This window comes from Panulirus ornatus, chromosome 9 (genome assembly GCF_036320965.1).
Source record: "Panulirus ornatus isolate Po-2019 chromosome 9, ASM3632096v1, whole genome shotgun sequence".
NCBI classification, from domain to species: Eukaryota; Metazoa; Arthropoda; class Malacostraca; order Decapoda; family Palinuridae; genus Panulirus; species Panulirus ornatus.
Window position 1 is genome coordinate 32,958,131 of NC_092232.1, and position 20,408 is coordinate 32,978,538.

General features: G+C 42.2%; 1 protein-coding gene across 2 annotated transcripts in view; it reads right to left on the reverse strand.

Moving 5' to 3' along the window:
* The window catches only part of Ptp69D (Protein tyrosine phosphatase 69D), a 669,136-nt gene that overhangs the window by 211,744 nt on the left and 436,984 nt on the right, over nucleotides 1-20,408 (reverse strand). For both annotated transcript variants that reach the window (XM_071664992.1, XM_071664991.1), the window contains exon 22: nucleotides 14,187-14,303. In XM_071664992.1, the coding sequence (XP_071521093.1) occupies nucleotides 14,187-14,303 (117 nt within the window). The remainder of the gene's footprint in view (nucleotides 1-14,186; nucleotides 14,304-20,408) is intronic.

A 20,408-nucleotide genomic window follows, 5' to 3' on the forward strand; every position in this document is an offset into this window, starting at 1 on the left:
ATAATACACTGAAAATGAGGAAATATAAGATCTTATAAAAAGTAGATCACGTTCCACAGACCAAAAAATGAGACTTTCTCCAAAAAGATTTTTAGAAAATGAACGTGATATCAGAGTAGCATATTTAGAAGTAATGAAAATTCAACGATAATCAAACACATAACAGAAATATACATGTAAATAAGATAATGGTATATAAAGTTCATACTCACCATTCACAGTTCTAAGGTGAACTGTATAAAGACTAACAGATAAAAAAGTCAAAGATTTTAGTTTGTCTGATTGGGTGAGAGAGACAATATCTTGATAAATACCACACTTCTTTTCTTAAGAACTTACATTTACTGGAAGCCTTAATCTGGATGTGGGTCACTACAAAAAGGACTAGAGTGCATTAATAAGCATGACAATTGCATCTGTAGACACAGATATTTCCCAGAGCATTACTGCCAAAACTTGAAGGTTATCTGATACCTACTTCAAGTGGGTATCAAACAGGTTAATGGATACCTACTTCAAATGACCCTGTGGGTCTCCAGGTGGTCACCAATATTTTCACCATTAAACTCACTAACAACAAAGCCACAAGTATTTGAATTTGGTCGTAAATTTTTCCACACAATATGTATATATAATCATTCTTCTCACTTGCAACTTCATCTGATCCACAAATAAGATCAATTGGATCCTTCATGCAGAAGGATAACTCTTTTCCAGCTCAGATATCTTTACTTTCAGAGTTTCAATTAAGTCCCAGCCTTGAAGTGAACTTTTGTCTGACTAGGGGGAAAAAGAGAGTGTGTGTGTGTGTGTGTGTGTGTGTGTGTGTGTGTGTGTGTGTGTGTGTGTGTGTGTAAAAACATTAGTCATATTTCATGGTTCACTGACTAAGACAGATGTGGTATTTGTTATTATCAAAAGCATCATGTTCTATTTGACTTCCACCTCAAGCAGATAACTAAAAACAACTTCCTACAATGGAGGAGACTGAGAATGGTAGAAAAGAATGGTTATCATTTCCTTCATGTCTGATCCCAAAGACTTTAAAGAAAAAAATGGAAGAGTTTGGTAATTCTTTACTATATAGTGGTATGAAACTGCCCTTTTCCAATCCCTTGGAACTTTACTAGCAACATCTTGAGCAGTATTTCAAGAGATTTGTCTTATGTATCTGCACACAGCTTTGGCACATATGCCACAGATTCATCAGAGCCATGAACCTTGTATGAGTCAAGACTTTAGCATTCTGTCTTTTGCAGAAATCTCAATGTTCTCTAAGACCTCCCCCATTCCATCTCAGTGGCATTAGGGCTAATGTGTCTTCCACTTTTTTTCAGCTTGTCACTCAGCTTCTAACATATCCCAACCACATCCTACACAAGTGTTACCTATGAATTCCTTAACCTCATTAGCTGTTCTCTGACTTACTTATCCCTGAGGATAGGGGAGAAAGAATACTTCCTACGCATTCCTCACGTGTCATAGAAGGCAGCAAAGGGGACAGGAGAGGGGGACTAGAAACTCTCCCCTCCTTGTATTTTAACTTTCTAAAAGGGGAAACAGAAGAAGGAGTCACGCTGGGAGTGCTCACCCTCCTCGAAGGCTCAGATTGGGGTGTCTAAATGTGTGTGGATGTAACCAAGATGAGAAAAAAGGAGACATAGGTAGTATGTTTGAGGAAAGGAACCTGGATGTTTTGGCTCCGAGTGAAACGAAGCTCAAGGGTAAAGGGGAAGAGTGGTTCGGAAATGTTTTGGGAGTAAAGTCAGGGGTTAGTGAGAGGACAAGAGTAAGGGAAGGAGTAGCACTACTCCTGAAACAGGAGTGGTGGCAGTATGTGATAAAGTGTAAGAAAGTAAACTCTAGATTGATATGGGTAAAACTGAAAGTTGATGGAGAGAGATGGGTGATTATTGGTGCATATGCACCTGGGCATGAGAAGAAAGATCATGAGAGGCAAGCGTTTTGGGAGTAGCTGAATGAGTGTGTTAGTAGTTTTGATGCACAAGACTGGGTTATAGTGATGGGTGATTTGAATGCAAAGGCGAGTAATGTGGCAGTTGAGGGAACAATTGGTGCATGGGGTGTTCAGTGTTGTAAATGGAAATGGTGAAGAGCTTGTAGATTTATGTGCTGAAAAAGGACTGGTGATTGGGAATACCTTGTAAAAAAAAGAAAAAAATATACATAAGTATACATATGTAAGTGGGAGAGATGACTAGAGAGCGTTATTGGATTACGTGTTAATTGACAAGTGCACGAAAGAGAGACTTTTGGATGTTAATGTGCTGAGAGGTGCAACTGGAGGGATGTCTGATCATTATCTTGTGGAGGCGAAAGTAAAGATTTGTAGAGTTTTCAGAAAAGAAGAAAGAATGTTGGGGTGAAGAGAGTGGTGAGAGTAAGTGAGCTTGGAAAGGAGACTTGTGTGAGGAGAGACCAGGAGAGACTGAGTGCAGAATGGAAAAAGGTGAGAACAAAGGAGGTAAGGGAGTGGGGGAGGAATGGGATGTATTTAGGGAAGCAGTGATGGCTTACCCAAAAGATGCTTGTGGCATGAAAAGCGTGGGAGGTGGGCAGAGTAGAAAGGGTACTGAGTGGTGGGATGAAGAAGTAAGATTATTAGTGAAAGACAAGAGAGAGACATCTGGATGATTTTTGCAGGGAAATAATGCAAATGACTGGGAGATGTATAAAAGAAAGAGGCAGGAGGTCAAGAGAAAGGTGCAAGAGGTGAAAAAGAGGGCAAATGAGAGTTGGAGTGAGAGAGTATCATTAAATTTTTGAGTATCATTAAATTTTTGGGAGAATAAAAAGATGTTTTGGAAGGAGGTAAATAAAGTGTGTAAGACAAGGGAACAAATGGGAACTTCAGTGAAGGGGGCTAATGGGGAGGTGATAACAAGTAGTGGTGATGTGAGAAGATGGAGTGAGTATTTTGAAGGTTTGTTGAATGTGTTTGATGATAGAGTGGCAGATATAGGGTGTTTTGGTCGAGGTGGTGTGCAAAGTGAGAGGGTTAGGGAGAATGATTTGGTAAACAGAGAAGAGGTAGTAAAAGCTTTGCGGAAGATGAAAGCTGGCAAGGCAGTGGGTTTGGACGGTACTGCAGTGGAATTTATTCAAAAAGGGGGGTGACTGTATTGTTGACTAGTTGGTAAGGTTATTTAATGTATGTTTGACTCATGGTGAGGTGCCTGAGGACTGACAGAATGCTTGCATAGTGCCATTGTACAAAGACAAAGGGGATAAAAGTGAGTGCTCAAGTTACAGAGGTATATGTTTGTCGAGTATTCCTGGGAAATTATATGGGAGGGTATTGATTGAGAGGGTGAAGGCATGTACAGAGCATCAGATTGGGGAAGGGCAGTGTGGTTTCAGAAGTGGTAGAGGATGTGTGGATCTGGTGTTTGCTTTGAAGAATGTATATAAGAAATTCTTTGAAAAGCAAATGGATTTGTCAGTAGCATTTATGGATCTGGAGAAGGCATATGATAGAATTGATAGAGATGCTCTGTGGAAGGTATTAAGTATATATGGTGTGGGAGGCAAGCTGTTAGAAGCAGTGAAAAGTTTTTATCGAGGATGTAAGGAATGTGTACATGTGGGAAGAGAGGAAAGTGATTGGTTCACAGTGAATGTTGGTTTGCAGCAGGGGTGTGTGATGTCCCCATGGTTGTTTAATTTGTTTATGGATGGGGTTGTTAGGAAAGCAAATGCAAGAGTTTTGCAAAGAGGGGCAAGTATGCAGTCTGTTGTGGATGAGAAAGCTTGGGAAGTGAGTCAGTTGTTGTTCGCTGACGATACAACACTGGTAGCTGATTCAGGTGAGAAACTGCAGAAGCTGGTGACGGAGTTTGGTAAAGTGTGTGAAAGAAGAAAGCAGAGAGTAAATGTGAATAACAGCAAGGTTATTAGGTACAGTAAGGTTGAGGGACAAGTCAATTGGGAGGTAAGTTAGAATGGAGAAAAACTGGAGGAAGTGAAGCATTTTAGATATCTGGGAGTGGATTTGGCAGCAGATGGAACCATGGAAGCGGAAGTGAATCATAGGGAGGGGGAGGGGGCGAAAGTTCTGTGAGCGTTGAAGAATGTGTGGAAGTGGAGAACATTATCTCGGAAAGCAAAAATGGGTATGTTTGAAGGAATAGTGGTTCCAACAATGTTATATGGTTGCGAGGCGTGGGTTATGAATAGAGTTGTACAGAGGAGGGTGGATGTGCTGGAAATGAGATGTTTGAGGACAATATGTGGTGTGAGGTGGTTTGATCGAGTAAGTAATAATAGGCTAAGAGAGATGTGTGGTAATAAAAAGAGTGTGGTTGAGTGACCAGAAGAGGGTGTTTTGAAATGGTCACATGGAGAGAATGAGTGAGGAAAGATTGACCAAGAGGATATATGTGTCAGTGGTGGAGGGAACGAGGAGAAGTGGGAGACCAAATTAGAGGTGTAAAGATGGAGTGAAAAAGATTTTGAGTGATCAGGGCCTGAACATGCAGGAGGGTCAAAGGCATGCAAGGAATAGAGTGAATTGGAATGATGTGGTATACTGGGGTCAACGTGCTGTCAGTGGATTGAACCAGGGCATGTGAAGTGTCTGGGGTAAACCATGGAAAGCTCTGTGGGGCCTGGATGTGGAAAGGGAGCTGTGTTTTCGGTGCATTATACATGACAGCTAGAGACTGAGTGTGAACGAATGTGGCCTTTGTTGTCTTTTCCTAACGCTACCTCACGCACATGTGGGGGAGGGGGTTGTTATTTCATGTGTGGCGGGGTGGTGATGGGAATGAATAAAGGCAGACAGTATGAATCATGTACATGTGTATCTATGTATATGTCTGTGTGTGTATATATATGTATACAATGAGATGTATAAGTATGTATATTTGCATGTGTGGACATGTATGTATATACATGTGTATGGGGGTGGGTTGGGCCATTCTTTCATCTGTTTCCTTGCGCTACCTTGCTGACGTGGGAGACAGCGACAAAGTAAAATAAATTATGATCACAGACATTTCTTACTTATATGATCTGTTACCCTCAAGATGTTAAAGCATTCACTAAAGAAAATTTTGCAGCAGGGGTGGCAGTGTGCAATAACCCTAATTAATGGGTAGATACTCTCAGTGATACTGAGAATGAATCTGGCAGATGCAGACAATGAGGTATCTCTTGCCAAAACGCAGGGAAGAAATGATAAAGTAAGTGATTGTGATAATGATTAACAAATCAAAGAAACAGAAGCATTGAAAACCAAATGAAAAACAGTGGCAGACCCTTTTGAACCTTGAAGTGGCAGGAACCCTGATATATGGATAAAACAAATGCTTCCCTTTGACCCAACATTATCATATTTTGAAGGTCAAACTTTGGCTTGATGGATAAATGTGCTGTGACAGATGAATCTGAAGAATTTAACTGTTTTCTAGAATTTTAACCATGAGTTATTAGATACAATTATTCAAGAAACAAACATACACTAAGATTATCTTTATAAAGTCAACATTGTCTCCTTTAACATCATGTAATTGGCTGGCAAAGTGCAAAGATTTGACGCATGATGAATTATATGAATTTCCATGCATTGTTCACCTAATGAGTCACATCAGAAGAACAGTCAGTGATTGCTGGACAGCCAAGGAGATAAGTAATTATATTCTGGAAATCAAATTCTGTCCTGTACTTCAAAGACAACACATAGCTACCTGAAAATTATAACAGTGATATATTAAGGCCAGTGCTTGACAATATACAGGAACAATTTAGGGGAAATTTCAAGCTTGGAAGACATGCATACATGAAAGCTTGGTTCTGTGGCATGGCAGACTAAGCTTTAAATTACAAATACCCAGAAAGAGGCACTGGTTTGGTGTAAAATGTTTGCATTATGTGATGCAAAATCTGGCTATATCATGGATCTTATAGTGTACAATACTAGCAAGAGACTGTGCATGACAAGAAATTAAGCATGACAGGGTCAGCTGTGAAAACTTTGTTGTCACCACATCTTGGGAAAGATCACACATCATTTGCTGATAAGTAATACATAAGGCCAGATCTTTCCCATTATTCACCCAGTGAAACTACTTGTGGTTGAGGAATATCATGAAAAAGGAATAACACAAGCCATCATCGCTATATGAGAAAAAAGGTGAGATAGCATCTCATGCCAAAGGCAAGGAAAGACAATGAATTGGAAAGTGATGAGTACCTCTCATGAAAAATAATGACTGACACTGATTAGAAATACTCTAATGGTAAATGTATGAGGAAGCTTACAAGCAAAGTTGAATGTAATATGACAATGAGAATTGCTGACAGAGCTGACATGTTGATCAATTGATGTGAATGTGTAAGAAAAGGTGTTCGCTTGTTTAATGAAATATTCAGTTACATAAGGGTCCTGTCTATACTGAATGCACATGAAGTTTCCTAAAAAAATAAGGCAGGCAAGAAACGAGCTCTGCTGGACTTCAATCAGCCACTGTATGGCAGGTAAGAGTCCTTATGTGCCCAAGCATGGGTGCTGTGGCTATATACGTGGGCAATGTCTTAACATCTACAAAACAGGCATTTTATAATGCTGCTCCCAACTGCAAAAACTGTCCTAAAACCAAGTAAGTAGTAACTAGAAGGCAGCCACTGGCCAGGGAGGTATATTACTACTACTACTACCACCTGTCTAGGCATTAGCTGGGTTAATGATGGCACTTCAGTGGTTGTCAAGATGGACTCTTCTGACCAGGGATCTGTCTTCTCTCCATGCCTCACACACATGTGGACTGCAGGGATTCTGTCCACAAACATAAAATCTCTCCTTGTCACACATAACACTTGACAACACTTAACTTGTACAACTCATTCTTCATAACTCTATATTTTCCTGCAGTAAGCACTGTGAGCAAGCCCTGCCTTTTGGCAAAATGGTAAGGGCAGCAGACAGAAACAATTGGTAGGAACATTAGGCAGGAGCATTAGGTACAAACATAATGTCATGTTGGGTGTCAACAACAGGGGGGGGGGGGGGCTGCTCTCCCACTTTCCCACACTGTGGGAGCGCATTTGCCAGCTATTGGGGCCGTAGGGTCCACGAACGGCGGGCACACGCCAATCTATATCATCTCCAAATTGCGACACGGTATGTTGTGTCCAAGGCAAGATGGACCGAAGAGGAAGTAGAGCTCCTCGCTCGGGAAGATGCAAAGATGACAGCTGGTCCCTCCCTAGTAGCTGGACAGGGCCTGAACCAGCGGTTACAGGCTACTGCTCCAGGCCAGTCGGTAGAAGCGATCAAGGGCCTCTGTAGGAAAGGCACATATAAGGCCCGTGTTCAAGAGATGATCCTGGATGCTAGCCTTCACCATGAGGACGGTGTAGGTGGAGAGGTTGCGTCTAGTGTGCCGAGTGGGAAACGTGTCCCGAACAACACAAGAGGCAACACGTGGAGCGGCACCCAAGAAGGAGCACTGAATGACAGAAGGTGCGTGAGTGCTAATTCCGGTGGGGAAGGTTTTGCTGATCTAGGAGAGAGGGCTGCTCTCAATAGGGGGCATCTCACTGATCCTGGTGATGGGGCCAACCACATGGTTTTATCTGTCCCTGATGCTCTACGGGTACCCTAATCCCCTCAATCCAGTCTCTTTCATTGAGGAGACTGTCTCCTATCTTGACACACTAGGGCCTGGCCCCGCAAATCCTGTGTGGGGCGAGGAAATGCTAAATGTTACCCTCGGACACTTGCACCAAGGGGACAGCCTCTCTGCCATCAGGGTGGCCACAGAACACGCAAGAAAACTAGTAAGTTCCTGTGGCTCGACCAATGACCGCCCGAATCGGAATGAAGGCGGAACAGGACAACCGACGAATGCGGGCGATGTTAGCAGGACAGAGGAGGTACTTGTGAATAGAAGCCGACTGTGCAGGGAGCAGTACAAGACAATAAAGCAGCTTTATCATAAAAATAAGTTGCTGGCCGCTGGACTGGTACTAAAAGGTGAATGGGAGGTTCCGCCAACGTCAGTTGGGCCAGATACCCTCTATCCCTTTCGGAAAGCTCTCTTCTCACGGCCATCGGAGCCGGAAACACGTGCCATCAATGATCTTGACCAAGAAAGCCAACAAATAGCAGAGGTAGTGACTGTGGGAGAGGCTGCACACCACCTCAAAGCCACAACAACATCGGCCCCCAGTCCCGACGGAATGCAGGCTAGACTCCTGAAGTTTATCCCCCCAAGAGTACTCTGCAAGATGTTTAATCTGTGGATTGCCACCTTTGTGTTGCCAGAGCCTTTCAAAGCAAATAAGATGGTACCGATACCCAAGGTACCAAATCCCACTCAGCCCAAAGACTACAGGCCAATCACCATCTCATGTGCCACAGTCAGACTGCTCCATAAGATCCTGAGCAGCCGCATCTCGAGCCTCGTCCAGATCAACAGAGCTCAAAAGGCATTCGTCCCTGTGGGCGAATGCCTTGAGAACCTCACAATCTTGGATGCGATCATTGGCCATGCACGGGCACAGTCCCACACTGTGCATCTGGCATTCCTCGACATGGCTAAAGCATTCGATAGTGTTAATCATAGCACTATCGAGCGGGCCATGTCATGGAAGTGCATTCCTGCCCTTGTCAGAGCATACATCATGTTGACATATGACCAAGCCTTCACACATATTGAAGGCAGCGGCGGGAAGTTGGAATTGATCTATGTGACACGTGGGGTCAAGCAGGGTGATCCCTTGTCCCTAATTCTTTTTAACCTTGTGATCGATGAAGAGGTCGCAAGGAATAAGGAATTATGGGTGGGAGTGAGATTTGGTGACCAGAAAGTATCAGTGCTTGCCTTTGCCAATGATTTGGTTCTGGTGGCCCAGATGGCTGGTGGCCTGCAGAAGTCGATTAACATCATGGCGGAGATACTCATGGGAGGAGGTCTTCAGGTGAACCTGGGAAAGTGCCGATCCCTCAGCATGGGGGTTGATGGCAAGCGCAAGGCTTGGTATGTTAATAGAAGAAGAACATTCCAAGTCTTGGGCAGCGCTATTGGCTCCATGGATGCTGAGGACGACTACAAGTATCTCGGAATTCTTGTTGGGGCAGGGGGTAGGCAAAAGTCCTATGGCGCCCAGCTAGAGGAGGAGCTATCTAACATCACCAGAGCCCCTCTAAAACCTCAGCAGAGGATTGCTATCCTCGTTGACTTCCTCGTACCCAATCTAATGCATCGCCTGGTGCTGGGGGAAGTATATGACACAGGTAGCGAGCATGGATAGGCAGCTGAGAGTTGCAGTTCGCCACTGGCTACGCCTGCCCCATGATGCGCCCTGTGCATTCTTCCAATTGGCAACGGGGGATGGTGGCTTGGGGATACCTGATTTTGTTTCAACCATCAGGATTAATAAGCAGAGGAGACTTGAAAAATTGCTCACCTCATCTGACCCGGTCATTCAGGCGGTGGCCCGAGAACCCGTGATTCTTTGGAATCTGCAGAGGTGGTTGGGTCCCGCATGCATTGCTGGTCAACAGGTGAGGAATAAATTCGAGATCGCATGCATGGTGCTCCAACCTAATTAGTACCTGCAATGGATCGATTCTCGCACCCTCTGCTGCTGTGCCTCAGGTAAGCAGATGGGTCACTAGCAGATCCCAACTCCTCTCAGGTAGTGATTACGTCAGAGCAGTCCAAGTGCGATCTGCATCACTCTCTACCCCCGCTTGGACTAAAAGAGGCTGACCCAAGATCTTTGGCCTCTGTGACACATATCACAAGCCCGGGACATTGGCCCACATCTCTCAGATGTGCCCATGTACCCACGTGGGGGGGGGGGGGGGGGGGGTGTATATAAAGACACGACAACATCAGTGCCTTTATAGCCGGGCAGTTGAGACAAAATGGTTATGAGGTGGTTTGCGAGCCTCATATTCCTATTGCAGGGTCCTTCCAGAAGCCAGACATCGTGGCTTCCAGAGGGTCAGAGGCCTTTGTTATTGATACACAGGTCTCTGGAGTCAGCTTCGCACTTTCAGCTGCACATGAGCACAAGTGCAGCTATTATGGCACCCCGGAAGTCCTTAGGGGCGTACGGGATCTAATCGGGAAAGACACCGTGCAGGCAACATCTGCCACTCATAACTGGCGTGGAGCATGGTGTCAAGAAAGTGCGAGTACTCTCCGTGGGAGGTATGCTCCGTGAAAGCCCTAACCTGGACCCATGCCCTTTATGGGATGTGGTCCAAGAGCACAGGATAAGGTCAGAAACCCGCCATGTCCATCTGGTGTTGGCCCTTGGGCTGGCGAGTGCACATCCCCCTCTGTGTGCTTGTGGGTGATGGTTGGCCGTTTGTCGCCCCGCGGTTTACAGGCAGGTACCAATCCCTGAGGGCGGTTCTGTTTGTTGGGGGCATGGGTGTCCTGGTGGAGCTGCCTGCTGCTTCCATCCAACAGACCGCAGCGGATGGTAGAGGTGTCGGTGACTGCCACGGGTATGCGAGGAAGGCGAGATGTAACCTCCTGAGTCATGTTCTATTTGCTCAACTCAACCTTCCTTATACCTATGCTATCACCAATCTGATCTATTATCTTCCTCTTGTCCTCATACACATTTCCGAGGACAACCTTGTATCACTACCTACACAAGAGCTTCTTATTTTATCATTATCATTATCCCACGGTAGTCATTAATGCAATCACCTAATGATCGGAAATGTTTAAAACAATAGAAATGGCAGGTAGGAACAAAAGGTGGGAGCATCAAGTGAAAGTAATAGTGAGAACATTAGGCAAGAACACTGGGTAGACACATTAGTATAAACATCTGGAAAAACTGTACTAGAGCTGCTTTCAGCCACTGGCCTGCTGAGGGTGAGGCACTAAAGGCAAAGAAGACTCACTTGAGTTCACTAGTTATGGAGATTCTTTCGTCATGGCCACCCCCTTGAGGGAGTTCTCAAAGGGATTGGGCATCAAAGATATAGGTAGGTAGATATATGGTGGAGAATTCATGTTTGCTCTAATAGCAAAAAACAAGTTCATTTCAAGTAAGAAAGAATATACTATTCAATATAACGATAAGCTTTGTGTTCCTTCCTTGCTCTTGCTTTGAACAGTACTGAAAGTCTGTCTCTTGTATTGGAAGGTCAAAATAAATCATATCAGTAAGTTTGTTTTCTATATATACACACCTCGAGATTGCATTATGTGCGAGTGGGCCAACACATAATCCTATGCAGGGTTTACAGCAAAGACTAAAGTTTGGCTATGGCTCACTAGCATGACTCGGCAACCCTGACCACTTGTTTCCTTTACTCATTAGTAGGAAGTTGATAAATGTTGATGGTTTACCCGAGTTTGTACCCTTCTGATTACCTACTACTGAAGGTTTTCATGCTCTCTAGCCACAATGGAGAAGCAAAAGGACTTGACAAAAGAGTAAATAGCTTCAATTATATAGGTAAAAAGGCCAGTTAAGGAAATATTGAGGATTGTCAGTGCGAATGTCTAATCAGTGCAGGTACTGATACTAAGAATTCGCAACAGCAGAGGTAAGACAACACCAGTGCACATAGTAAGACTTCACCATGCACACTAACCATCCTGAAATGTCAGCTGGAAGCTCATCAACATATGTCAGCACAGGAATTAAAAGAAAAAACTCAAGAATGATTGGTGAAGTGCTGGTAAGAACAGTTTATCGACGCATCCACGATGACCTACACTTCATCAGCCATTGAGCCTGAAAGAAGCCCCTTCTCACCTTTTTGCAGAGGCAGCCTAGGGTCATGTTTGCCAAAACATACCTTCAGTGGGATAAGACCAAGTGGAAGCACATGCTATGGAGCAATAAAGCCATGTTTTCTGTGACTGGGATTCTGGGAACTGAGTTGGCAATGTTTGTCGGGGCACTGGGTGTGACCCTCTTGATTCTCTTGATTCTCCTTCTCTTTCTTAAAAAAAAGAATGCTTTTGCTGGCATATGCATCCAATAAAGTCCTGTCACATCTATGTTATATATCAGCTCAGGTATGTAACCACCTTCTTCAATGAAAGCTTTAAACATGATCAGATACTTATTGGCCACTTCTGTATCTGCATGAGTGACTTCACCAGTCACTTTATATTGTGCAATCTGTTATTCCTCTTCAACCACTCATATCATCTACAACTAGCTTCTGAACCCTCACCATGTTCTTTCTTCTGATTTTTCAAAACTCTTAGCTTTGTCATTAATACTGATTATGCTTGCTGGAAAGTCATGGTGGATATAATCTTCAATCCAAACAATTAACCTTCTGGCTGCAAATTCAACTACGGTATACCACACAATATTCCTCTCCCCACAAAATACAACTATAGTCCAATGGTTGTCAAAAACAGCTTGCATATACAACACAGTCTACTTCTCCCCAACCAGAAAATGTCACCTAGGATATAAAACGTGCTGCCCCTATGTGGTAACTCAATTAAACCTCAAATAAAAATGACTAATGTGCTGACTGCTGCAGCCCATGCAGTGATGCAGGTCTCTCTCTTTTCTCTTTTTACCATGTCTTCAACATTATTTAGGTAATCTATGGACATCAAAATGTCCATAAATAGTGTGTTACTTATTATGAATTGGCAACATGAAGATGCTTACCAACCATTTAAATACAGTGCTTTAATTTCTTTTGGTGCCCTTTACAGTTCATTCATTTTTGTGTGTTATGTATTATAATGCATCAATACTGATATTAATAATAATACATGATGTTTTTGATAAGGATTCATGAGTTGGCAACATGTGCTGCTATGCATCAATTTACAACCAACTATTCCTTTTCTTTCCTTCATCATTATGAGTGTCAGGAGAAAGTTTATGTCAGACAGTAAGCATCATCCAAAAATACTTTTTAATATTCAATTCCTCTCCCCCACTATTATCAGACATCGTTATGATATGGTAATGCTAGGTATGGAAACAATGGTTTTGCTTTGATATTTACCCTGAAGACTGACACTTATGGAATGCAGTTAAAAATTCACAATGCACACAAATTGTGAAGAAATTTCTCATATTCTCCATAACTCTAACTCTACTAAATGTGATCTTCATAGCAGTTAAACCCTACATAGCAACTTTCTTCTACAGAATAGCCCCCATATGAGGAAAAAAGAATACAAAGTTGGTTACCATCCTATGATTAATATAACATTCTGTTGGCTGCCATTAAGCTTAAAAAGCAATTTTGCTTACTTTTGTCTGCATTCTCATGTATCACTCTTACTGATGTAGTAGGAAAAACAAAACTGGCAAAATACTAAGCTTATTCACTACCATCAACAACTGGCCACAAAAAATACAATTCAACTTTCAAAATAATACTTTTCTTACATTTCATCCTGTTTGAAACACAAACATCACTTGCTGAGCACTTTCTACACATAATTACTGGGGATTAATGAGGTTTTAACAATGATATTATATCACAAAGTAACTCAAAACAAACCAGCTGCCTTAACTATGGTAGCATACATAAGAGTGGCTAAATGAGGATGCTGCTAATCACTGTCAATAATTGTTCTCTACAATGATCGACCACTAATGACTCATGTATTATTAAGCTTATCATAACCTTTCTGAAACTAAAAAGAGAAATGTATATTTTCTATGCATTATCTTGGACATAGAAACAATTATGTAAGACAACATATATGACAGGGTAAAACATAGTGGTCACTTGGTGTAGTTTCAAATAGTATCCAATGAGAGATGTAAAAGTGTATGAAAAATAGAAAAAAGGCTCTTTAACAAGTGAACACATGGGGAGAAAACATACACAGTTAAATGCAAAGTCAAATGAATCAGCAAATCTTACAAAGCATCACACTACTAGCTAACCTAACAATTCCTGCCTAACCTGGGTTACATTCTTTGTTTTGGGTAATCAGTTCTAAGATATACGATGATTCCCAAGATAAGATTCCAAAATGTTCAATAAACGTTTCTAGCAAGAACCCAGTCTGAAGTAACTAAACAAATTACATTTTAAAATCCCTATACATCCAATAGTTTAAGAGTAAAGAGGAGAAAAAACATGCAATCTTTAAAACTTATGTTTCACTTAAGTCTGAGTGCTCTGTTTTTCTAATGAAAAACCAAATATCTTTAACTGCAGTAATTGAAAAGACATGCAAGAAACTGACCTCTGAAAGCATAACGATGGTGGTCACCTCCTGGTCGAATACCATTCTCCAAAAGTCTGCAACCGTATTTTCCATTGGATCTTGGGTAACAATGAATGACTCAGCCAAATCATATCCCTGAGAATGTGCAAGTAAGTACTTACAAGGATAAAGTTCTTGCGGTATTTTGGATTTTCTAAAGTAAAAACATTTAACAAGAAGTGTGTTTCCTAGTGCCACCTTGCTGAGTGGGAAACGGCAATCATAATGAAAATAAAATATATATTTTTCTTTCATACTATTCGCCATTTCCTGCATTAGCAAGGTAGCGTTAAGAACAGAGGACTGGGCCTTTGAAGGAATATCCTCACCTGGCCCCCTTCTCTGTTCCTTCTTTTGGAAAATTAAAAAGAAAAAAAAAAAACAGAAAAAAAAATGAGAGGGGAGGATTTCCAGCCCCCTACTCCCTCCCCTTTTAGTTGCCTTCAATGACACGCAGGGAATATGTTGGAAACATTCTTTCTCCCCTATTTTTTTTTTTTTTTTCTTAGTTTTCCAAAAGAAGGAACAGAGAAGAGGTCCAGGTGAGGATATTCCCTCAGCGGCCCAGTCCTCTGTTCTTGACGCTACCTCGCTATAGCGGGAAATGGCGAATAGTATGAAAAAAAAAAAAATATATATATATATATATTAATTTTCCAAAAGAAGGAACAGAGAATTGGGCCAGGTGAGGGTACTCCCTCAAGGGCCCAGTCCTCTGTTCTTAACGCTACCTCGCTAATGCGGGAAATGGCGAATGGTTTGAAAGAAAAGAATATATATCTATCTTATCCCTGGGGATAGAGGAGAAAGAATACTTCTCACATATTCCCTGCGTGTCGTAGAAGGCGACTAAAAGGGGAGGGAGTGGGAGGCTGGAAATCCTCCCCTCTCGTTTTTTTTTAATTTTCCAAAAGAAGGAACAGAGAAGGGGGCCAGGTGAGGGTATTCCCTCAGAGGCCCAGTCCTCTGTTCCTAACGCTACCTTGCTAATGCGGGAAATGGCGAATAGTTTGAAAGAAAAAGAAAGATATATCTATCTATATTTATATTCATCATACTTTGATTCTGTCTCCCGCGTTAGCGAGGTAGTGCAAGGAAACAGACGAAAGAATGGCCCAACCCACCCACATACACATGTATATACATAAACGCCCACATACACACATATACATACCTATACATTTCAACGTATACATACATATACACAGACATATACATATATACATCACACATGCTGCCTCCATCCATTCCCGCCGCCACTCCGCCACACATGAAATGACACCCTCCTTCCCCCACATGCGTGCACGGTAGCACTAGGAAAAGACAACAAAGGCCACATTCGTTCACACTCAGTCTCTAGCTGTCATATGTAATGCACCGAAACCACAGCTCCCTTTCCACATCCAGGCCCCACAAAACTTTCCATGATTTATCCCAGACGCTTCACATGCCCTGGTTCAATCCATTGACAGCACGTCAACCCCGGTATACCACATTGTTCCAATTCACTCTATTTTTTGCACACCTTGCACACTCCTATATGCTCAGGCTCCAATTGCTCAAAATCTTTTTCACCCCATCCTTCTACAACCAATTTGGTCTCCCACTTCTCCTCGTTCCCTACACCTCTGACACGTATATCCTCTTTGTTAATCTTTCCTCATTCATTCTCTCCTGATACATATATCCTCTTTGTCAATCTTTCCTCATTCATTCTCTCCATGTGACCAAACCATTTCAATACACCCTCCTCTGCTCTCTCAACCACACTCTTTTTATTGCAAACATCTCTCTTACCCTTTCATTACTTACTCAATCAAACCACCTCACACCACATATTTTCCTCAAACATCTCATTTCCAACACGTCCACCCTCCTCCACAAAACCCTATCTATCGCCCAAGCCTCACAACCATATAACATTGTTGGAACCACTATTCCTTCAAACATACCCATTTACTATTCCTTCAAACATACCCATTTCTGCTTTTCGATATAACATTCTCGTCTTCCACACATTCTTCAATGCTCCCAGAACCTTTGCCCACTACCCCACCCTTTGACTCACTTCCGCTTCCATGGTTGATTCCGCTGCCAAATCCACTCCCAGATATCTAAAACACTTCACTTCCTCCAGTTTTTCTCCATTTAAAATCACCTTCCAATCTACTTGTAACTCAACCCTACTGTACCTAATAACCTTGCTCTTATTCACATTTACTCTCAGCTTTCTTCTTTCACACACTTTACCAAACTCAAGTCACCAGCTTTTGCAGTTTCTCACCTGAATCATCCATCAGCAATGTATCATTAGCGAACAACAACTGACTCACTTCCCAAGCTCTCTCATCTACATTAGAATGCATACTTGCCCCTCTCCAAAACTCTTGCATTCACCCCCCTAACAACCCATCCATAAACAAATTAAACAACCATGGAGACATCACACACCCCTGCCGCAAACCGGCATTTACCGGGAACCAATCACTTTCTTCTCTTCCTACTCGTACACATGCCTTACATCCTCGATAAAAACTTTTCACTGCTTCTATCAACTTACCTCCCACACCATATACTCTTAATATCTTCCACAGAGCATCTCTATCAACTCTATCATATGACTTCTCCAGATCCATAATTGCTACATTCAAATCCATTTGCTTTTCAAAGTATTTCTCACATACATTCTTCAAAGCATACACCTGATCCACACATCGTCTGCCACTTCTGAAACCACACAGCTCTTCCCCAGTCTGATGCTCTGTACATGCCCTCACCCTCTCAATCAATATCCTCCCATATAATTTCCCAGGGATACTTAACAAACTTATACCTCTATAATTTGAACACTCACCTTTATCCCCTTTGCCTTTGTGCAATGGCGCTATACATGCATTCTGCCAATCCTCAGGCACTTCACCATGAACCATACACACATTGAATATCCTCACTAACCAGTCAACGAAACAGTCACCCCCTTTTTTAATGAATTCCACTGCAATGCCATCCAAACCTGCTGCCTTACCGACTTTCATCTTCCGCAAAGCTTTCAATACCTCTTCTTTGTTTACCAAATCATTCTCCCTCACCCTTTCACTTCACACACCACCTCAACTAAAACACCCTATATCTGCCACTCTATCATCAAACACATTCAACAAACCTTCAAAATACTCACTCCATCTCCCTCTCGCTTAACTACAACTCGATATCATCTACCCATTTGCCCCCTTCACCGCTGTTCCCATTTGTTCTCTTGTCTTATGCACTTTATCTACCTCCTTCCTAAACATCTTTTATTCTCCCTAAAATCTAATGATGCTCTCTCACCCCAACTCTCACTTGCCCTCTTTTTCACCTCTTGCATCTTTCTCTTGACCTCTTGCCTCTTTCTTTTATACATCTCCCAGTCATTTGCACTATTTCCCTCCAAAAATTGTCCAAATGCCTCTCTCTTCTCTTTCAATAACAATCTTACTTCTTCATCCCACCACCCACTACCCTTTCTAATCTTCCCATCTCCCACCTTTCTCATGCCACAGGCATCTTTTGCACAAGTAATCACTGCTTCCCTAAGTACATTCCATTCCTCCCCCACTCCCCTTACGTCATTTGCTCACCTTTTTCCATTCTGCATTCAATCTCTACTGGTATTTCCTCACACAAGTCTCCTTTCCAAGCTCACTTACTCTCACCACTCTCTTTACCCCAACATTCTCTATTCTTTTCTGAAAACCTCTACATATCTTCACCTTCGCCTCCATGAGATAATGATCAGACATCCCTTCCTTTGCATCTCTTAGCATATTAACATCTGAAAGTCTCTTTTTCACATGCCTATCAATTAACATGTAGTCCAATAATGCTCACTGGCCATCTCTCCTACTTACATACATATACTTATGTATATCTCTCTTTTTAAACAAGGTATTCCCAATCACCAGTCCTTTTTCAGCACATAAATCTACAAGCTCTTCACTATTTCTATTTAAAACACTAAACACCCCATGTACACCAATCATACCCTCAAATGTCACATTGCTCACCTTTGTATGCAAATTACCCATCACTATAACCCAGTCTTGTGCATCAAAGCTGCTAACAAACTCACTTATCTGCTCCCAAAACACTTGCCTCTCATGATCTTTCTTCTCATGACCAGGTGCATAGGCACCAATAATCACCCATCTCTCTCCATCCACTTTCAGTTTTACCCATATCAATCTAGAGTTTACTTTCTTGCACTCTGTCACATACTCCCACAACTCCTATTTCAGGAGTAGTGCTACTCCTTCCTTTGCTCTTGTCCTCTCACCAACCCCTGACTTTACTCCCAAGACATTCCCAAACCACTCTTCCCCTTTACCCTTGAGCTTTGTTTCACTCAGAGCTAAAACATCCAGGTTCCTTTCCTCAAACAAACTACCTATCTCTCCTTTTTTTCTCATCTTGGTTACATCTACACACATTTAGACACCCCACATATGCACACCTATACATTTCAACATATACATACACAGACATATACATATATACAGATGTACATATTCATACTTTTTGCCTTCATCAAATCCCGTCACCATCCCACTACACATGAAATGACACCCCCTCCCCCTCCCCTGCACGTGCAAGGTAGCACTAGGAAAACACAACAAAGGCCACGTATATTTATATTTCACAAGTGGTGGGGTGGTGACGGGAATGGATGAAGGCAGCAAGTATGAATATGTATATGTGTATATATGTACATTTCTGTGTATGTATATGCACGTATATGTTGAAATATATATGCAAGTATATATGCGTGTGTGGGCATTTATGTATATACATATGTATGTGGGTGGGTTGGGCCATTCCTTGTCTGTTTCCTTGCGCTACCTCACTAAGGCAGGAGACGGCGATTAAGTATAATAAATAATGAAAAAAAAAAAATATATATCATTTTATCTATTATACATAATCGCTGTTTCCCGCATCAGCGAGGTGATGCTAGGAAACAGACGATGAAAGGCTCATCCACTCATATACATATATATGTACATAAATGCCCACATATGCACATACATATACATATCAACATATACATACATATACATACACATACACAGACATTACATACATACACATGCACATATTCATGCTTGCCTTCATCCTTTCCTGTTGCTAGCCTGCCCCATAGGAAAACATCCTTATTCCCTACTTCAGCGGGGTAGCGCCAGGAAATCAGACAAAAAGGTCACATTCGTTCCCACTCAGTCTCCAGTTGTCATGTGTACTCATTGAAACAACAGCTCCCTATCCACATCCAGGCCCCACAGACTTTTCCATGGTTTACCTCAGACGCTTCACACCCTGGTTCAGTCCACTGACAGCATGTCAATCCCGGTATACCACATCATTCTAATTCACTCTATTCCTTGCACACCTCTCACCCTCCTGTATGTTCAGGTCCCGATCGCTCCAAATCTTTTTTGCTCCATCCTTCCACCTCCAATTTACTCACCTGCTTCTTGTTTCCTCCACCTCTGACACATATATCCTTTGTCAATCTTTCCTCACTCATTCTCTCCATATGTCCAAACCATTCCAACACACCCTCTTCTGTTCTCTCAACCATACTCTATCTATTTCCACAAATCTCTCTTACCCTTACATCACTTACCCGATCAAACCACAGACAAGCATTCACTGGGAACTAAACACTCTCCTCTCTTCTTACTTGTACACATGCCTTACATCTTTGGTGAAAACATTTCATTGCTTCTACAAACTTACCTCCTACACAATATACTCTTAAGACCTTCCACAAAGCATCTCTATCAACTCTATCATATACCTTCTCAAGATCTATTAATGCTACATACAAATCCATTTGTTTTTCTACGTATTTCTCTCATACATTCTTCAAAACAAACACCTGATCCACACATCCCCTATCACTTCTGAAACCACACTGCTCTTCCCCAATCTGATGCTCTGTACATGCCTTCACCCTCTCAATCAGTACCTTCCTATACAATTTCCCAGGAATACTCAAGAAACTTATGCTTCTACAGTTTGAACACTCAAACTTATCCCCTTTGCTTTTGTACAATAGCACTATGCATGCATTCTGCTAATCCTCAGGCATTTCATCATGAGCCATACACACAGTGACTATCCTTACCAAACAATCAACAATACTGTCACCCCTTTCTTAAT